The sequence below is a fragment of the Pongo pygmaeus genome, chromosome 4 (genome assembly GCF_028885625.2).
Source record: "Pongo pygmaeus isolate AG05252 chromosome 4, NHGRI_mPonPyg2-v2.0_pri, whole genome shotgun sequence".
Taxonomy (NCBI): Eukaryota; Metazoa; Chordata; class Mammalia; order Primates; family Hominidae; genus Pongo; species Pongo pygmaeus.
Window position 1 is genome coordinate 130,923,023 of NC_072377.2, and position 15,026 is coordinate 130,938,048.

General features: G+C 41.5%; 1 protein-coding gene across 15 annotated transcripts in view; it reads left to right on the top strand.

Moving 5' to 3' along the window:
* GRAMD2B (GRAM domain containing 2B) overlaps positions 1–15,026 on the top strand; it is a 130,279-nt gene that overhangs the window by 95,645 nt on the left and 19,608 nt on the right. For 12 of the 15 annotated variants that reach the window (XM_054488076.2, XM_054488068.2, XM_054488073.2 and 9 more), the window contains exons 2-5: positions 5,790–5,909; positions 10,112–10,223; positions 12,671–12,737; positions 13,697–13,800. In XM_054488076.2, coding sequence (XP_054344051.1) covers positions 5,790–5,909; positions 10,112–10,223; positions 12,671–12,737; positions 13,697–13,800 — 403 coding nt within the window. Of the gene's footprint in view, positions 1–5,789; positions 5,910–6,656; positions 6,700–10,111; positions 10,224–12,670; positions 12,738–13,696; positions 13,801–15,026 lie in introns of all 15 variants that reach the window. The other 3 variants (XM_054488074.2, XM_054488069.2, XM_054488079.2) reach the window with 1 other exon arrangement.

Genomic DNA, 15,026 nt, shown 5'->3' on the forward strand with positions numbered 1-15,026 from the left:
TCAGCTTTACTCTTAAGAAGAAAATGCAAATGAAACTGTAGTGGAATATTTTTTAACCTTTTACATTTGCAAAGATCAAAAAGTTTAGCACTAGTCATGATTAAAATGATGATTGTTATTTTGTGTGCCAGCTATTATGCTAGGTACTTCAAAATATATATTTTTTAAGGCTAATACTTTATTAGTGAGAAGATATAAACATTATTGAATATTTGGGTGCGCATCACAAAATGTCTACTGAGGGCAATTTGGCAATAGCTGTAACATTTTTTCTATCATATACCTTTTGACGCAGGGGTTCCATTTCCAGAAAATTATTCACACATGTAGTAAACATATAAGGACATTTGTTGCAATGTTGTTAGTATTTGCAAAAGACTGAAATACACCTACATGCCCCATCAGTAAGGAACTGGTTAAATAACAGTTCATCGTTACAATGGAACTTTATGCAGTCATTAAAAAGTATGAGGAAGATCTATGGGTACTGAAAGAACACCAAGATACAATAAGTAAAAAAAAAAAAGCAAGGTGTAGAATAGCATGCTGTCTATCATTTGTGGTTCAAAAATGCACACATTTACATGTGCACAGTCTCTCCCAGGAAGGACGCACAAGTTGCTGGGAAGAGTAGGTGCCTTTGTGGAGAGAAACTGGGTCACCATGAAACGAGTAAAAAGAAAATTTGTTTTTCCATTTGTAACTTTTAAATTTTATACTTATGCTTATAGTGCCTATTCAGAAATAAATATATAGATGGATAAATGAAATTTATAGTTGTCCAAACAAAAATATATGTATCAGAATTGTAAATGGAAGATCATTCTTCTTGACTTGTAAAAATCTAACTTGGGAGATTCTGAGTTTATGAAATTGGAAAAGCTAAAGGGTTTCCCAGCCATCCTGTCTCCATTGCTCACTCCTGCACTTCCGCACTCCATTCTATTTCCTTCTTTTGGTCACTGTGAGGCCTCTCTTTATTTGTACTATGGCTGCTGTCAGCCCTCTTCCATCTCTATAGCCCAACTCTTTGCTTCCCAAGTATTGTGGCCTGTGTCTGCCAGCCACGGAGCCACTGAATAGGCAGCACTCCAAAAACAAGCGTCTATGAGGCCCCAGATCTTGGTGAAGCCAGGTGCCAACACGGTTTTCACTACAGAGTTTCAGGAACACTCTACTTTCACAGACCCACCCATGACCACAACAATCCCATTGCCAGGAATTTATTCTATGAAGACCCTCTGATGAAACATATCCTATCTTCAAGACACTTCTAAACCTTCGTTGATCAAGACTGTGGCTTTAAAATGATCAGAGACTTTTTAAAAAATAATAGTAGATGTAAAACTACCTCTACTTCTACTACCATAAGGAAGCTTAGTGGTTTTTTTTTTGTGCCTTTAGCTTAGATTAACATGTAGGTAGACTCAAACACAGGGACTCATTACTGTAATTAGAAGGGAACACACCTTCTTGGACTGAACCACAGTGAAACACTTGTTTGCCTTCACCTGAGACACAGCTTAATCATAGCTTCTACCCTCAGCTACTTATTTACTTGGACTTGCATGTGATGTGCCTGACTACAATACATTCCCAGCAGGAGCGGCAAAGGGCCAGTGATGTGACAAGAGAAAGGCGTATTGAGTTTAGCTGAAACTCACAGAGACTATCTCCAGTAGGAATGATACTTGACTCCACATAAGAGTTCTAATTCTGAAAAATTGTGAAATGAGAATTTAAGTCATCATCAAACTAATGAGGTCTGGGAAGTGACAAATATTAGATGGCTGATAGGGACTGTACAACCTGTTTTTGTATTTATAAATTGTGTAACAGTGTGTGGCAGTGTTTTATTGAAACGAGATTTTCCTAGCCAGTAATAAAAATGCTGTTCCCTGGCCAGGCATGGTGGTTTATGCTTTGTAATCCCAGCACTTTGGGAGGCTGAAGTGGGTGGACCACTTGAGGCCAGGAGTTCGAGACCAGCCTGGCCAACGTAGCAAAACCCCGTCTCTACTAAAAATACAAAAATTAGCCAGACATGGTGGCAGGCACCTGTAATCCCAGCTACTCGGGAGGCTGAGGCAGGAGAATCACTTGAACCTGGGAGGTGGAGCTTGCAGTGAGCAGAGATCACGCCATTGCACTCCAGCCTGGGTGACAAGAGTGAAACTCCATCTCAAAAAAATAGATAAATAAAAATAAAAATGCTGTCCCCTAATAGGTGAAGTCAGGTTTAGTTGTTATAAGCATGACTGTCTCACTGCTTTGAAATTTCTACTAAAAACCTTTCAGGCAGGGACCATAACTGATGCTTAAAGTGGGTTGGAGATGGGAGGAGAAATAACCTGCCAAGGCCAAGTAAAGGTTGGTCCTGTGTCTCCAGCATTTTCTACTGCTTCTGTGGATACTTACACCTGCCAGCTCACTTACCTGTCTCACCTACAAAGCTCTGAGCACCCTGACAGCAGGGACGAGTCCAGTAAATATTTGTTGAAAAAGGAGGATTGGTTTTTTGGTTTGTTTTTTCAGTTAACTCTTTTAGTCAAAGTCCGTAACAGGGCTTTGTCTTCTGGTTAAAAAATAAATAAAAACTGATTTCCTTATTTTCATGATTTAAATGAAACCTGTTCAGCTTCGTTGACAGTAACTTTAAAGTTACTAAGTGGCCTGGTTCAGCTTCATTGACAGTAACTTAAAAGTTTCCAAAAGGCCTTGAGGAAGCATTCCATTTCCCCTCCCACACTGCTCACTCAAACACAGGCTAGCCTCTGCTGCTTGAATTCTACATAGTTTCAGTCTGCTGCTGACACGACCTCCAAGGTAAGGGACGCTTGCAGGAATAATCTTGCCTGTGTGAGGAATTAACTTGCTTGAGCCTGTAGCATCTTTAAGCAAAAACCTAAGATCGAATTGACCTGTAGATGAATTTCACTTCCTCTTTGAGATACTACATAATTAATCCATGTCATTCAACGTATAAATGACCACTGTGAGCAACTGCTGAGCTGAGTGCTGTGGAAAAAAACACACATTCCCTGCCTTTAAGGAACTTAGTCTAGTGCTGGATGACTAAGATTTTTGGGAGAAAAGGTACCAGTACAAGGTATTAATTAATTATATGCCTAGTGAGTTATAAAATCAGCAGGCAGCATAGAGACTTTTAAGCAGTGTGGAAGATGTGTCCCCTGGCTAGGGCCATCAAGGAGAGAACCAGTGCAGAAGACAAGACACAAGTTGAAGGAGAAGTGAAGTGGAGAGTAAGTAGAAAAAAGCTACTTTGAGTACACTGTATGTTCCATCCCTGAAAGACATTGTTTGAGTAGGACAATATAGAGGCATGCACTGTAATCTTTTCAGTGCTAAGCTAGGGGTCCCGAAACAGGACCACCTTATGTGGTTAAGCACTTAAGTCACCTGCACTGCACACAAATGCCTGACCAAGATGGGTCAGGGTCAAAGAGGAGCTGAAATCTAGCCTCAGTTTTGCTGCCTTCTGACCTTGGTGCTGGGCTGTTTCTGCCCAGAGCAAGGAGCACCTTATCTCTGCCAGGAGCACCTTTTGCAGAGTGGCTCTCTGTACACAAAGATGCTGTATAGGACAGCTCCAGCTCTCCCTCTAAGTCTTCATCTGATCCTACATAAAATCCAGTAAATATCTGAATAAATGTTGAGATGGATTATTGAAGTTCTATACCCAGTCTCTACTTAAAGAGGGCTTCTCAAGTAGATTTCTGCCTGAATCTGAAGAAAAGAGATAATGTGTGTGTGTCTTGGGGGAAGCGAAAAAAGGCAGAGGTGTGCTTTAAGGCCTCTTAACTATTCTAAAATTCTTTGAGTCCACAAATTAAACTTGGTGCTAAGTTTAATAAAGTCCAATTATTATTTTAAACCAAAACAGGGTTTTCCTAATAATATTAAAACGCCTCAGCCTTCCATGTACCTTTGTCACATAATGCAATTCTGTTATGGACTGAGCCCTTTTAATGTATGTAACTGTTTTAAGTACTTTGAGAATAATTGAAGAAATAGAAGGTTGGACCTCTGTCCTCAGATATGTATCTACTAGGAAAAGAGAAATGCTTACCACAAAATTAAGAGCGTCAACCATTTGGCCGGGTGCAGTGGCTCACGCCTGTAATCCCAGCACTTTGGGAGGCCAAGGTGGGCAGATCACCTGAGGTCAGGAGTTCGAGACCAGCCTGGCCAACATGGCAAAACCCCGTCTCTACTAAAAATACAAAAATTAGCCAGGCATGGTGGCGTGTGCCTGTAATCCCAGCTACTCGGGAGGCTGAGGCAGGAGAAGTTCTTGAACCCAGGAGGCAGTGGTTGCAGTGAGCCGAGATCGTGCCACTGCACTCCAGCCTGGGCAACCAGAATGAAACTCCATCTCAAAAAAAAAAAAGAGCATCAACCATTTGTGGGTGTTATTAGTTAGATACCCTTGTCAGATATACTGGCCTTGATTCTGACACTACAATAGGCCTCCTCACCTAGGGTGCAATTTTCATATGCTGTGAAAAGTGATCAGGAAAGCAACCACACAGCTTAAACTATCTAGTGGCATTTCCTGCCTGCAGTCATATGCAGGTGAGAATACCAAATAGGTGGGAAATGAAAGTGAAGATTAGCTAATCTCTCATAGCAATGCCATCTTAACATGTCTTTCTTTAGGCTCAGTCTCCATGGAGTCCTCACATCCTCAGAAGTATCGTTTGTGTTTTACTGAGCTGACACACCAAAGAAGTTCTGATCCATAAATAACATTTTGTATTCTTCCTTCAGCATCCCTTCCTTTCCCACTTTCCCATTGGAAGTGGTTTCGCCTGCTTCCCAAGAGATCTTCACCGGCCGACTGAGGGAACTCACCTCTGCATCCCCCATGCTGGTTGTCCTCTGTTTGTTGGTTCTATGCACAAACCTTCTTGACTCACCTTCCCCTCTACTCCCTTCCACTTTCTCTTTTACCAAGGTCAGACCTAGTTTTTCCAAAGCCTGTTGATCATGACTGTAGGTCAACACTATCCTAGACCCCGTGGTTAAGACAAAGATGAGTAAGATTCCCACCCCGCCCTGGAGCTTTCACACTGAAGAGTTAATTATGGGGATAAATGGATGAGTAGGTGGTTGGGGGGATGAATGGAGAGAGAGAACACAAAGGCTTTGCAGACAGACATACTAAGTTTGAATCTCAAGTAAGATAGATGCTAGCTCTCTGAACTTAGGCAAGATAGCAAGAGCCTCAGATTCCTCATCTCTAAAATGAGGGTAGTAATTCCTACCTAGTCTGGGTGGTTGTAAAGATTAGAGACTGTAAATTGCTTAGGGAACTGCTTGGTTAAACAACATGTAAGTGACATAAGAGAAATGCAAACAAAAGGGGTGGGGGTTCCCAGCAGGAAGGCTCACACCTGCAGGAGGCCACACATGAGCATGTGTGCATGTGCGTGTGTGCGTATGCAGGGCCCTCCCAGCCTCCAGGTGATCTGCTGCCCCAGCACAGCCCATGCAGAGCAGAGCTGGGCAGCACAGACCTGGGAGCCAGCAAGTCCACACAGTCTGGCATTTACAAGTGAAACAGGTGTGACCTGCAGCTACTGCCGTTGGGACACCAGGCAAGGGGTTAGAATGGAGATTGGGAAAGGGCCTCGCTGTCAAAGTTAACTAGCCTATCAGTGAGGAATGAAAATCACTCCACTCTCTAGAAAACCAGGTTACTTAGTCATTTTCCTTCCAGCTACCTCTCTCTGAATGTCTAAAATGAAGCGGTTTCCTTTCTTCAGCTCAGAGGCTGAGAATGGTGTGGAGGAGAAAAAGAAAGCCTGCAGGTCGCCAACAGCCCAATCCCCTACCCCATCTGTGGAGGCCGAGTCCCCAGACCAGAAGAAAATCATTAGCCTACGGTAAGTCCTCCGTTGACTCTCTTTGTTCTCTTTTGTCTTTTGGGGAGAGGGCGTTACAGGAGGAGCAGGGGTTTTTTGTTAAGAGTGAGGATGTATTAATACTATAGACAAATAATACTCCTGAGAAAGAATGAGCATTTTTCCTTGATACCCAGGCAGCATCTTTTTCTCCTTCCTGCCCCAACCTTCAGCAGAGCATCTGCACCTTTCTGAAAGCGCTGATTTTGCTAAGTGATGAGGCCAGGGTGGCCCCCTCTCAGGCATATGTTTAGAAAGCTGGGAAGGCTGGCCAGGTTGGAGTGTCTGCCCAGCTTTGGGTATGCACACCTGGTGTCTCACTTTCCTAGGGGCCGTGAAAAAAGCTGAGGAAAAGAATCCCCATCCCGGAGACCCAGCAGGCCACCAGTTTCCTGTGACAGACTAAGAGGGAGGGCTGGTTTGGTTGTGGGGCTGGAGGGGAGAGGTGGTTTTGAGATGTGTAGCTGTAGCCTCATCATTCTCAGAGGCACCAACTACCATTTGGTAGAGACTAAAGTTGGTAGAGACTAAAGTTGCTTTGGGGCACTTAAAAGATAGCAATTAAACCAATAGTGTGTGATGGGTGAATGCAGTTTATCTAAACTGAGTACAGAAATCATTGTGCTCCTTCACCATTATTAGAACTTTTAGAACTGCTACCTTCTACTTCTTTTGGTCTTTGCTAAAAGATTATTAACTCCGCTTTTTGCTTCCTTCTTGGCTTCCCAGCCCATATCTTCTCTCCAAATCTATGCCTCATTCAGGACCAAGAGTAAGTCTTAACTCTTCCCAAAATTTTCCTCTTCTGACTCTAATTCCCAATTAGCTCTCCGTCTTTCCTGCATGCTGTTTTGTGGCATCTCACTTTTTTTTTTTTTTTCAGTCAGAGTCTCGCTGTGTCATCCAGGCTGGAGTGCAGTGGCACATTCTCAGCTTACAGCAACCTCCGCCTCCCAGGTTCAAGCGATTCTCCTCCCTCAGCCAACCCAGTAGCTGGGACTACAGGCATGCACCACCATGCCCACCTAATTTTTGTACTTTTAGTAGAGACAGGGTTTCACCATGTTGACCAGTTTGGTCTTGAACTCCTGACCTCAGGTGATCCACTGGCCTCGGCCTCCCAAAGTGCTGGGATTACAGGCATGGGCCACTGCGCCTGGCCAGCATCTCACTTTAACAATTTTTTTTCCTCTAGTCGTTTCCCCTCAAAGCCTCACCTAATGCTTCTCTTCACAAAGGCACAAGGCACATTATTTCTCATGTCTTTTACCACTGTTGGCTGACTACAGCAGGCACCTTAAAAACATTGTTGGTTTTACTCCAACTTCCCCAGGCTTCAGTAATAATAATACACTCTCACAGGGCATGCTTGCTAAACTTCATGGGCATGCGGTCCGTGCAGTTGGAAAGGGCCCACACTTGGTTTAATGTTCCCCTCTTGCTTTCCAGAAATGCTTAATAATTTTTATGTAAGGGGGCCAGGCACGGTGGCTCACACCTGTAATCCTAGCACTTTGAGAGGCTGAGGTGGGTGGATAACTTGAGGTCAGGAGTTCGAGACCAGCCTGGCTAACATGGTGAAACCCCGTCTCTACTAAAAATAAAAAATTAGCCGGGTGTGGTAGTGCATGCACTCAGGAGGCTGAGGCAGGAGAATCGCTTGAACCCAGGAAGTGGAGGTTGCAGTAAGCCGAGATTGTGCCACTCAAGCCTCAGCAGCAGTGTGAGACTTTGTCTCTACATAAAAATTATTAATAATTTTTACTTGTTTTTATTTTATTTGTAAATAAATATTTTATTTTTATTAATTAATTAATAATTTTTATATAAAGGACCCCACATTTTCATTTTGCACTGGGCTTCTTGTCACCTGTAGGAAGTGAGAATAACAGGATTGAAAAGACCCAAAGAAATCCATATTATATACATACATACCCTGTCCACAGGGGCCAGTGTCATGCAGATGAACCCCTTTATTGCTTGTGCCTTTTGAAATTAGCAAGGGTAGAGCCACCCTACTTGTCATATTTGCTTGCAGTCCATGGATCTTCAAAAGGTCGGATCATTTCCTTGCCCATTCCATTAACATTTATTAATGTGAATCAGTAGAGGTGATGAATTCAAATCTGTGAATAGTATAAATAAAAGGCAAGTTGACATTTGTACAGATAATTTTATTTTCAAATAGAGAACAAATGTTTTTTCATAGCTTCCAAAAAAATGTAATCCCTAAAATTCCCAGGGAATTTATGTCTGTGAATAGCTTCAATGGCCTGTGTCTGAAATTAAACTCATTTACCTTGAACTGCTGAGGGGTATTTGCCCTGTGATTTCAGCATTGTGGAATCATACACTGTAGTGGCTAAAAGAGGCCTAGGACATCATATAGTCCATCTTTTCACAGCTGAGAAAACCAGAGCATAATTCTCTAACTTCAGTCCTTTCTGTTTCTCTGTGACACCCATGTACCACCTGAATTACTTCAGATTGTTCTTAAATCCACTTTGAACCAATTTTTTTTTAACTGAACCTCATTTTAAGGAATAATATTGTGAAATCATGGATTTTATGTGCCATTTCCTCCCAACAAACATTAAAGCAACTTCATAATCGTAAAACTTATTCATATATATAACTCCAAAAATCATCCATGCATTCTACTTTGAAATGACTGCTTTTAGCCGTAGGGTTGAAGATACGTACAAATGTACACATCCACTAAAATGGAAAACCAGGACTAGAATCGTCTTAGAAGGAAACTCTGGAGCTCTGACCTCTGTGCTTAACAGGAAAAAGGAAGACTTGGCTTCAAACATGTTTTGTGGTTTCATTTTTTTAATTCTGATTTCACTTTTATTGTATTCCCACTCTGGGATGTTTTGTCTCTTTTCCTCATACCCAATTCTTGCTTATCCTGTTAGACCCAGCATTTTAAGCCCACATTATTCTATTGTTTTCCTCTTCTCTTTATTTACTTACTTTTTTTAAATTTAACTTTTTTTTTTTTTTTTGAGACAGAATATTGCTCTCTCCCCCAGGCTGGAGTACAGTGGTGCAATATCAGCTCACTGCAACCTCTGCCTCCTGGGTTCAAGCGATTCTCCTGCCTCAGCCTCCCGAGTAGCTGGGACTACAGGCGTCCACCATCATGCCCGGCTAATTTTTGTATTTTTAATAGAGATGGGATTTCGCTGCGTTGGCCAGGCCGGTCTCAAACTCCTGACCTCAGGTGGTCCGCCCACCTTGACCTCCCAAAGTGCTGTGATTACAGGCGTGAGCCACTGTGCCCGGCCTGTTTTCCTCTTCTCTTACCTCCTGTTAGACTTATTGGCTCCATACCTTCTCCTAACTCCTATAATATGTATTTTTTTGGTGCTAAATCATGTACTGCCTTTTTTAAAAAGTGTTTGATGCACGCGTACACAGGTACCTTAAGGATACAAACCGTGTTATGGGCCCCAAGACATTTAACACAGTGCCCCACTCAATTAATACTTGTTAAATATTAGTGGAATTCTGAAACAAAAATATTCTTTGATTGAACTATAGCCGCAATACTATTTAGTAATTTGCCTCAAGTACTCCTTTTGAAATACTGATTAAAATAGTTTAGTTTTAAAATGATGTAATTATTTTCACAATAACTTGATTGTTATTTCACCCTCTGTAAGTTACTATTTCTACAGTTTTTGATTACAGCCTGATGAAATCATTCCAGTGTCCTAAAGCATGTGCTGTGTAAATGCTCTCAGAGTATCATGAATGATTTTTGATATCCAGAAAAGAAAAACAAATGTCAGGTTTTCTTAGAAGATAGTATAATAATCAAGATTTATTACAATAAATTAATGAAAAATGTATCTCATAGGCCAGGTGTGGTGACTCATGCCTGTAATCCCAGCACTTTGGGAAGCCGAGGCTGGTAGATTGCTTAAGTCTGTGAGTTCAAGACCAGCCTGGGCAACGTGGTGAAACCCCATCTCTACAAAAAAATGAGCTGGGCGTGGTGGCACGCACCTGTAGTCCCAGCTACTCAGGAGGCTGAGGTGGGAGGATCACTTGAGTCCTGGACGGGGAGGTTGCAGTGAACCGTGATCATGCTGCTGCACTTCAGCCTGGGCAACAGAGCAAAACTGTCTCAAAAAAAAATTATCTTATAGACACCCTGGACTTTCTTTCTTTAGGTCAAAATCCAGTTTTGATGGTGCCTCTTTAGCAAGTGATAAGAACGACTGTAAAACAGAAAGCAAAAATGACCCTAAGACTGAAAGAAAAAAGTCTTCATCTTCCAGCCAGGTAATTTGAGAATGGAATTTGTATTGTCTTAGAGGGTGACAGGGCTATTGAAGCCAGTGACAAGAAGGAACCCAAGTATGCACCTTCCTGCTGGTCAAGACTAATATAGGCATAGAGTTTAGAGAATTTAGAAGAACAAACAGGCAGCAGTTCCTCCAGTCCATTTTTCATCAACGTTATATTCCACAACTCATTTTTCAGCACATTGCATGGTGGTGAGTTCCGTGCTGTGGCCTCGAACTCTGACAGATACCCAGAGATCAGGGACCAACACAAAGTCATGTGCTTATCCAATAATTGGCAGGACAAGGAGAGTTGTGACATCCTTGTACTGAGATTGAAGAGTCTAATAAGGCACCTGCCTGAATAGTAGTAGGCCAGCCAACTGCACACAGAGGAGTTAGACCTTTGAACAGGGTCAGGATTCTTCTCCAGAACTAATTTTGGTTCTGCTTTAAAATATACCCAGATAGGAAACAAAGCCTAGTTCTATGTCATCAGAGAGTGTGATGCATGTGCTGGGGACAGGAGTTTGGGGTTTTTCGTAATTCTTCACCCCTCTAAATACTTGAATATGTGTTTCCTAAGAGCTAAACCAAAAACCATCGGCACACCCAAGAAATTTAAATAAGAAATGTATTAAAATATTATTAATATAAAATTCACTTTTGAATTTCCATAGTAGTCCCAGTAATAAATATCCTTTATAAAGGTGTTTTTTTCCTCTCCAGGATCCAATCAAGAGTCACATACTGCATGTAATTGCTATGTCTTTTTTTTTTTTTTGAGACAGAGTCTTGCTCTGTTGCCCAGGCTGGAGTGCAGTGCCACAATCTTGGCTCACTGCAACCTCCACCTCCAGGGTTTAAGTGATTCTCATGACTCAACCATCTGAGTAGCTGGGATTACAGATGTGCACCACCACACCCAGCTAATTTTTGTATTTTTAATACAGACAGAGTGTTGCCATGTTAGCCAGGCTCATCTCAAACTCCTGGCCTCAGGCGATCCACCCACCTCTGCATCCCAAAATGCTGCGATTATGAGCATGAGCCACCGCACTCAGCCTGCTATGTCCCTTTTAATTGAAAGCAGCCCCACTACCTTTTTTGCCATTTATTACATTGACATTTTTGAAGAGTTTATGGTCTAGCATATTTTAAATCAAGCGTGCAACCACTGCTCACTGTAGCCATTGAAAACAAAAGCTCAGTGAAGCCATAGAACACCTAGCTTTAATCAAGGTATCTTTCTATAAGGTGTTTATCTATAAAATAGTTGACTTGCAGGGACCATCTATCGTCTTGATGACCTGGTCTGTAGTTCTTTATGGCAAAACAGGGCCAGTTTTGCCATTGAGACCACTCTTGGTTTGGATAATAAAGCCATCCAGGGCCTCCTACCCATTCTCCTTAGAAGAATTTTTCTTCAGAAGCATCCTATGAGGCAGATTGATCCTGTGGAGGGAGGATCGAGTTCTACCCCATAGCTCACTGCAGGCTTGAACTCCTGGACTCAAGAGATCCTCCTGCCTCAGCCTCCTGAGTAGCTAGGACTACAGGCACATGCCACCGCATCCAGCTAACAGTTCTACCTCTTAATAGCTATATGATACAGGTGAAAGTGTTTTACAAGCTGTAAATTGCTGGCTATCCATTGTTATTGTCACAGTTGTGAAAACAGATCCCTTGAAGATGAAGTGATTTGCAGCTTTCATGGTCTTGGGCCTTCTGCTGCCCTGGAGAGTGAAGTCTTTGTATGAAATCCTACTTGTCTTGTCAGTAGCCTACTACTGCATCCTACTCCTGTCACTGGCTAAGGAAATGCCTTCACAATAATACAGTAGGAAGAGTGGCCATATGTTGCCTTAGACTATAGGTCCTTTATGTGTATTATCCCATTTAAGCCTTATGGCATCCCTTGAGGCAGGTACTGTTTTTGCCCTCTGGTATAGAAGAGGAAACCAAGACCCAGGGAGATTAAGTGACTAAGCCATGGTCACACACCAAGAGCTAGAGCCACTACAGCCAAGACTTCAACTCAGGTTTACCTGACTACAAAGCTTTGAACCACTGTACTCTTCTGAGAGTACTCACTGGTACCTTTAGTACCTGGGATCCAGTACCTTCCCTAATGAGATTCCTTAGAATTTCATCCCATTTCTCATCAGGGACATCCTTGTCCAGCCCTGTTACCTCGGCAGTAGGCCGACCAGCAGCTGCATCATTATATCCAACCAGCAAAGCATTAAACTTGTTAGAAAATGAAACTGTGTGCCCAGACTTTCACTGTGTTTTACTGAAGGCTTGTGTCAGAGACTGTAAGATCAGTGAGAAGGAATTCCTAAAGATACTATTAAGGGAGGGAAAATTTGTTGTTGAAGTTGAATTTGTGATGTTTCGCAAGAAAGTGAAAGTAGTGATGCTTGTATTTTGTTCTTATTGTAGTACAAGGCCAATATGCACTTTCACAAGTTGTTTCTTAGTGTCCCAACGGAGGAACCACTGAAGCAAAGTAAGTTCTGACCTGTTTGACTTTTTAAGCTACATATTTGAAAAGTTGATCATTAGTTTTGGGGAAGAAAAAGCGCATAGTCCATGGACTGAGTCACCAAGGGGATCAGGTTTCTGAAAGTCATAACATAACGATAACACCAGCTTCAGCCAGCTTTCACCAGGCAGCGTGAAAAGATCACAGAGGAGAAAAAGAAACAGTTCTCCATGGGGTATGGAGTCACCCAAGATGGTTCCGTGATACCTTTCCCTTCTTTATTTATTGCTGAAATGCACATGGTTACATTGCTTTAAGATTTAGGATAACAAGCCTGGGCAAGAGAGGCCACTAGAAGAAGCCTAAAAGAAAACTCACATCCTTAGACATGGACAGACATGTGCTGATGCCACTATGAAGGGTGAGATGGTCACCTAAATATCTTGCCCAGCATGCTAGTTAAGCACGCTTACTAGGCTCTGCAGTGGTTCATCAAGGGGCCCAAAGTTCCATTCTAGCCTCTCTTGATGTGCAAAAGTTGAGGCAAGATGCTGGGTTCCTGCCATGACCTTCAAACAGGAGGTGTGGGTTATGTGTTCTTCCCCTAGTGAGGCCATCTATTTCGAAAACAGTCATTACTGAAAATACTGGGGAAAAGGGGAACAGGTGTACTGATATCAGCACATGGTGACACACCAGGCTAAATAGAGGAGACTTGTAAAACCCCATTCTTGGTCTCTCAGGTACAATGGTAGATTTGCCTTTTCCTTCTGATATTTATACTGAAGTTGGTAAGATTTTGAACTTAAAAACAAACTGGTTGCCACAGCTTTCTTTCCATAAAGATGACAGAAGAAGAGGTAATAAAACTTTTGAGTGTGAATGTATTATCTCTGCCCATCCACAAGTCACCAAAATATATACACAGTTTTTATTTTAAATGGAAATTCTAAATGATGCTGTACCTGTGTATATTTTCCCAGGCTTTACCTGTGCTCTACAGAAAGAAATACTATACCAAGGAAAGCTCTTTGTATCAGAAAACTGGATTTGTTTTCATTCCAAAGTCTTTGGAAAAGACACAAAGGTTGGTATAATTAAAAAAAAAAAAATGCTAACCCTATACTTTATTATATATGGTAAATATTAATCATCTTAAATTTAGCTATATTTATAGATATTTGTATCATGGTTATTCTTTTATGCCAAGTTTCTTTTGTTGTAATTCCAAATACTATGTGTTCTAAATGCCTCCAGAAGACACTAATTTCCCTTTTTCCCTAAACATTATTTTCTCACTCATTATTTCTCACTCATTTGTTTATACACATATACCTCATATATACACATGTACCTCACCCATAACCATACCCTAAATCCTTTTTACTCAGATGTCACCAGAGAGCACTCAAAGTTGTTTATATGGAGGGTGTGCCATGATTTTCAAAGACATACATTTAAACCAAAATCATTTCTTTTAAGAAACATCAATTTTCATACCATATTTATACCAGTTACCAGTGATGTCTAGGACAGCAAGCCTATAAAAAAGCTACTTATTAGCACTCCCCTTGTACCCTCACCAGCACAAAATGAGCAGGAAGTGGAGCAGTTAAGGCCTAGCCTGGGTAAGTCAGACATCCTCAATCCCAAGTGTACTCTGATATTATATCTTTTCATTATTATTCAATACAGATTTGGGGGAGCAGAGACACATGACATCCTGAAGCATTAAAGGAGAACAGCCTAAAGGAATTGGCACTGCCCTCTAAACTGGGGACCGTGGGACTGTGGCCTATCAAGGAAAAGACAATTCTATCCCACTGACATTTTTTTACCTTTGAGCTATGATGTCACATCACAGTTCATTCAGTCCCCCAGAATAACACCAGAGAAACACCTTCTTGGGTTTGCATGACCTCAATGAGTTTTCAGCCATTCTGATTCATGATTATGAAGAAGCAACTTTCATACTCATGAAGTCGCTGATTAAAACTTTTTTGTTTTGAGTAGTAGATGTGCCTTATTTGCCTTATTTAAATATTCTCTCTAAAACCACTGGCAACTGCATAAAGACCACTTAACAAATCTAATAGGAATATTTTCTTTTGTTGGTGTTGGAGCTAGAGACTAGCATACTATTCTTTAGGTAAAACATATTCTTTTTATATTGATTTTTTGTCATGTAGAGCTATGTTTAGCTAAGCATGATTTGATTGACAGTATTATCTGAATCAGTATAATACAAAGCAATATGAAGCAGTATTTCATATATTTCTACATTTCTGGATTAAAGGTCTTGTTCTTGGAATG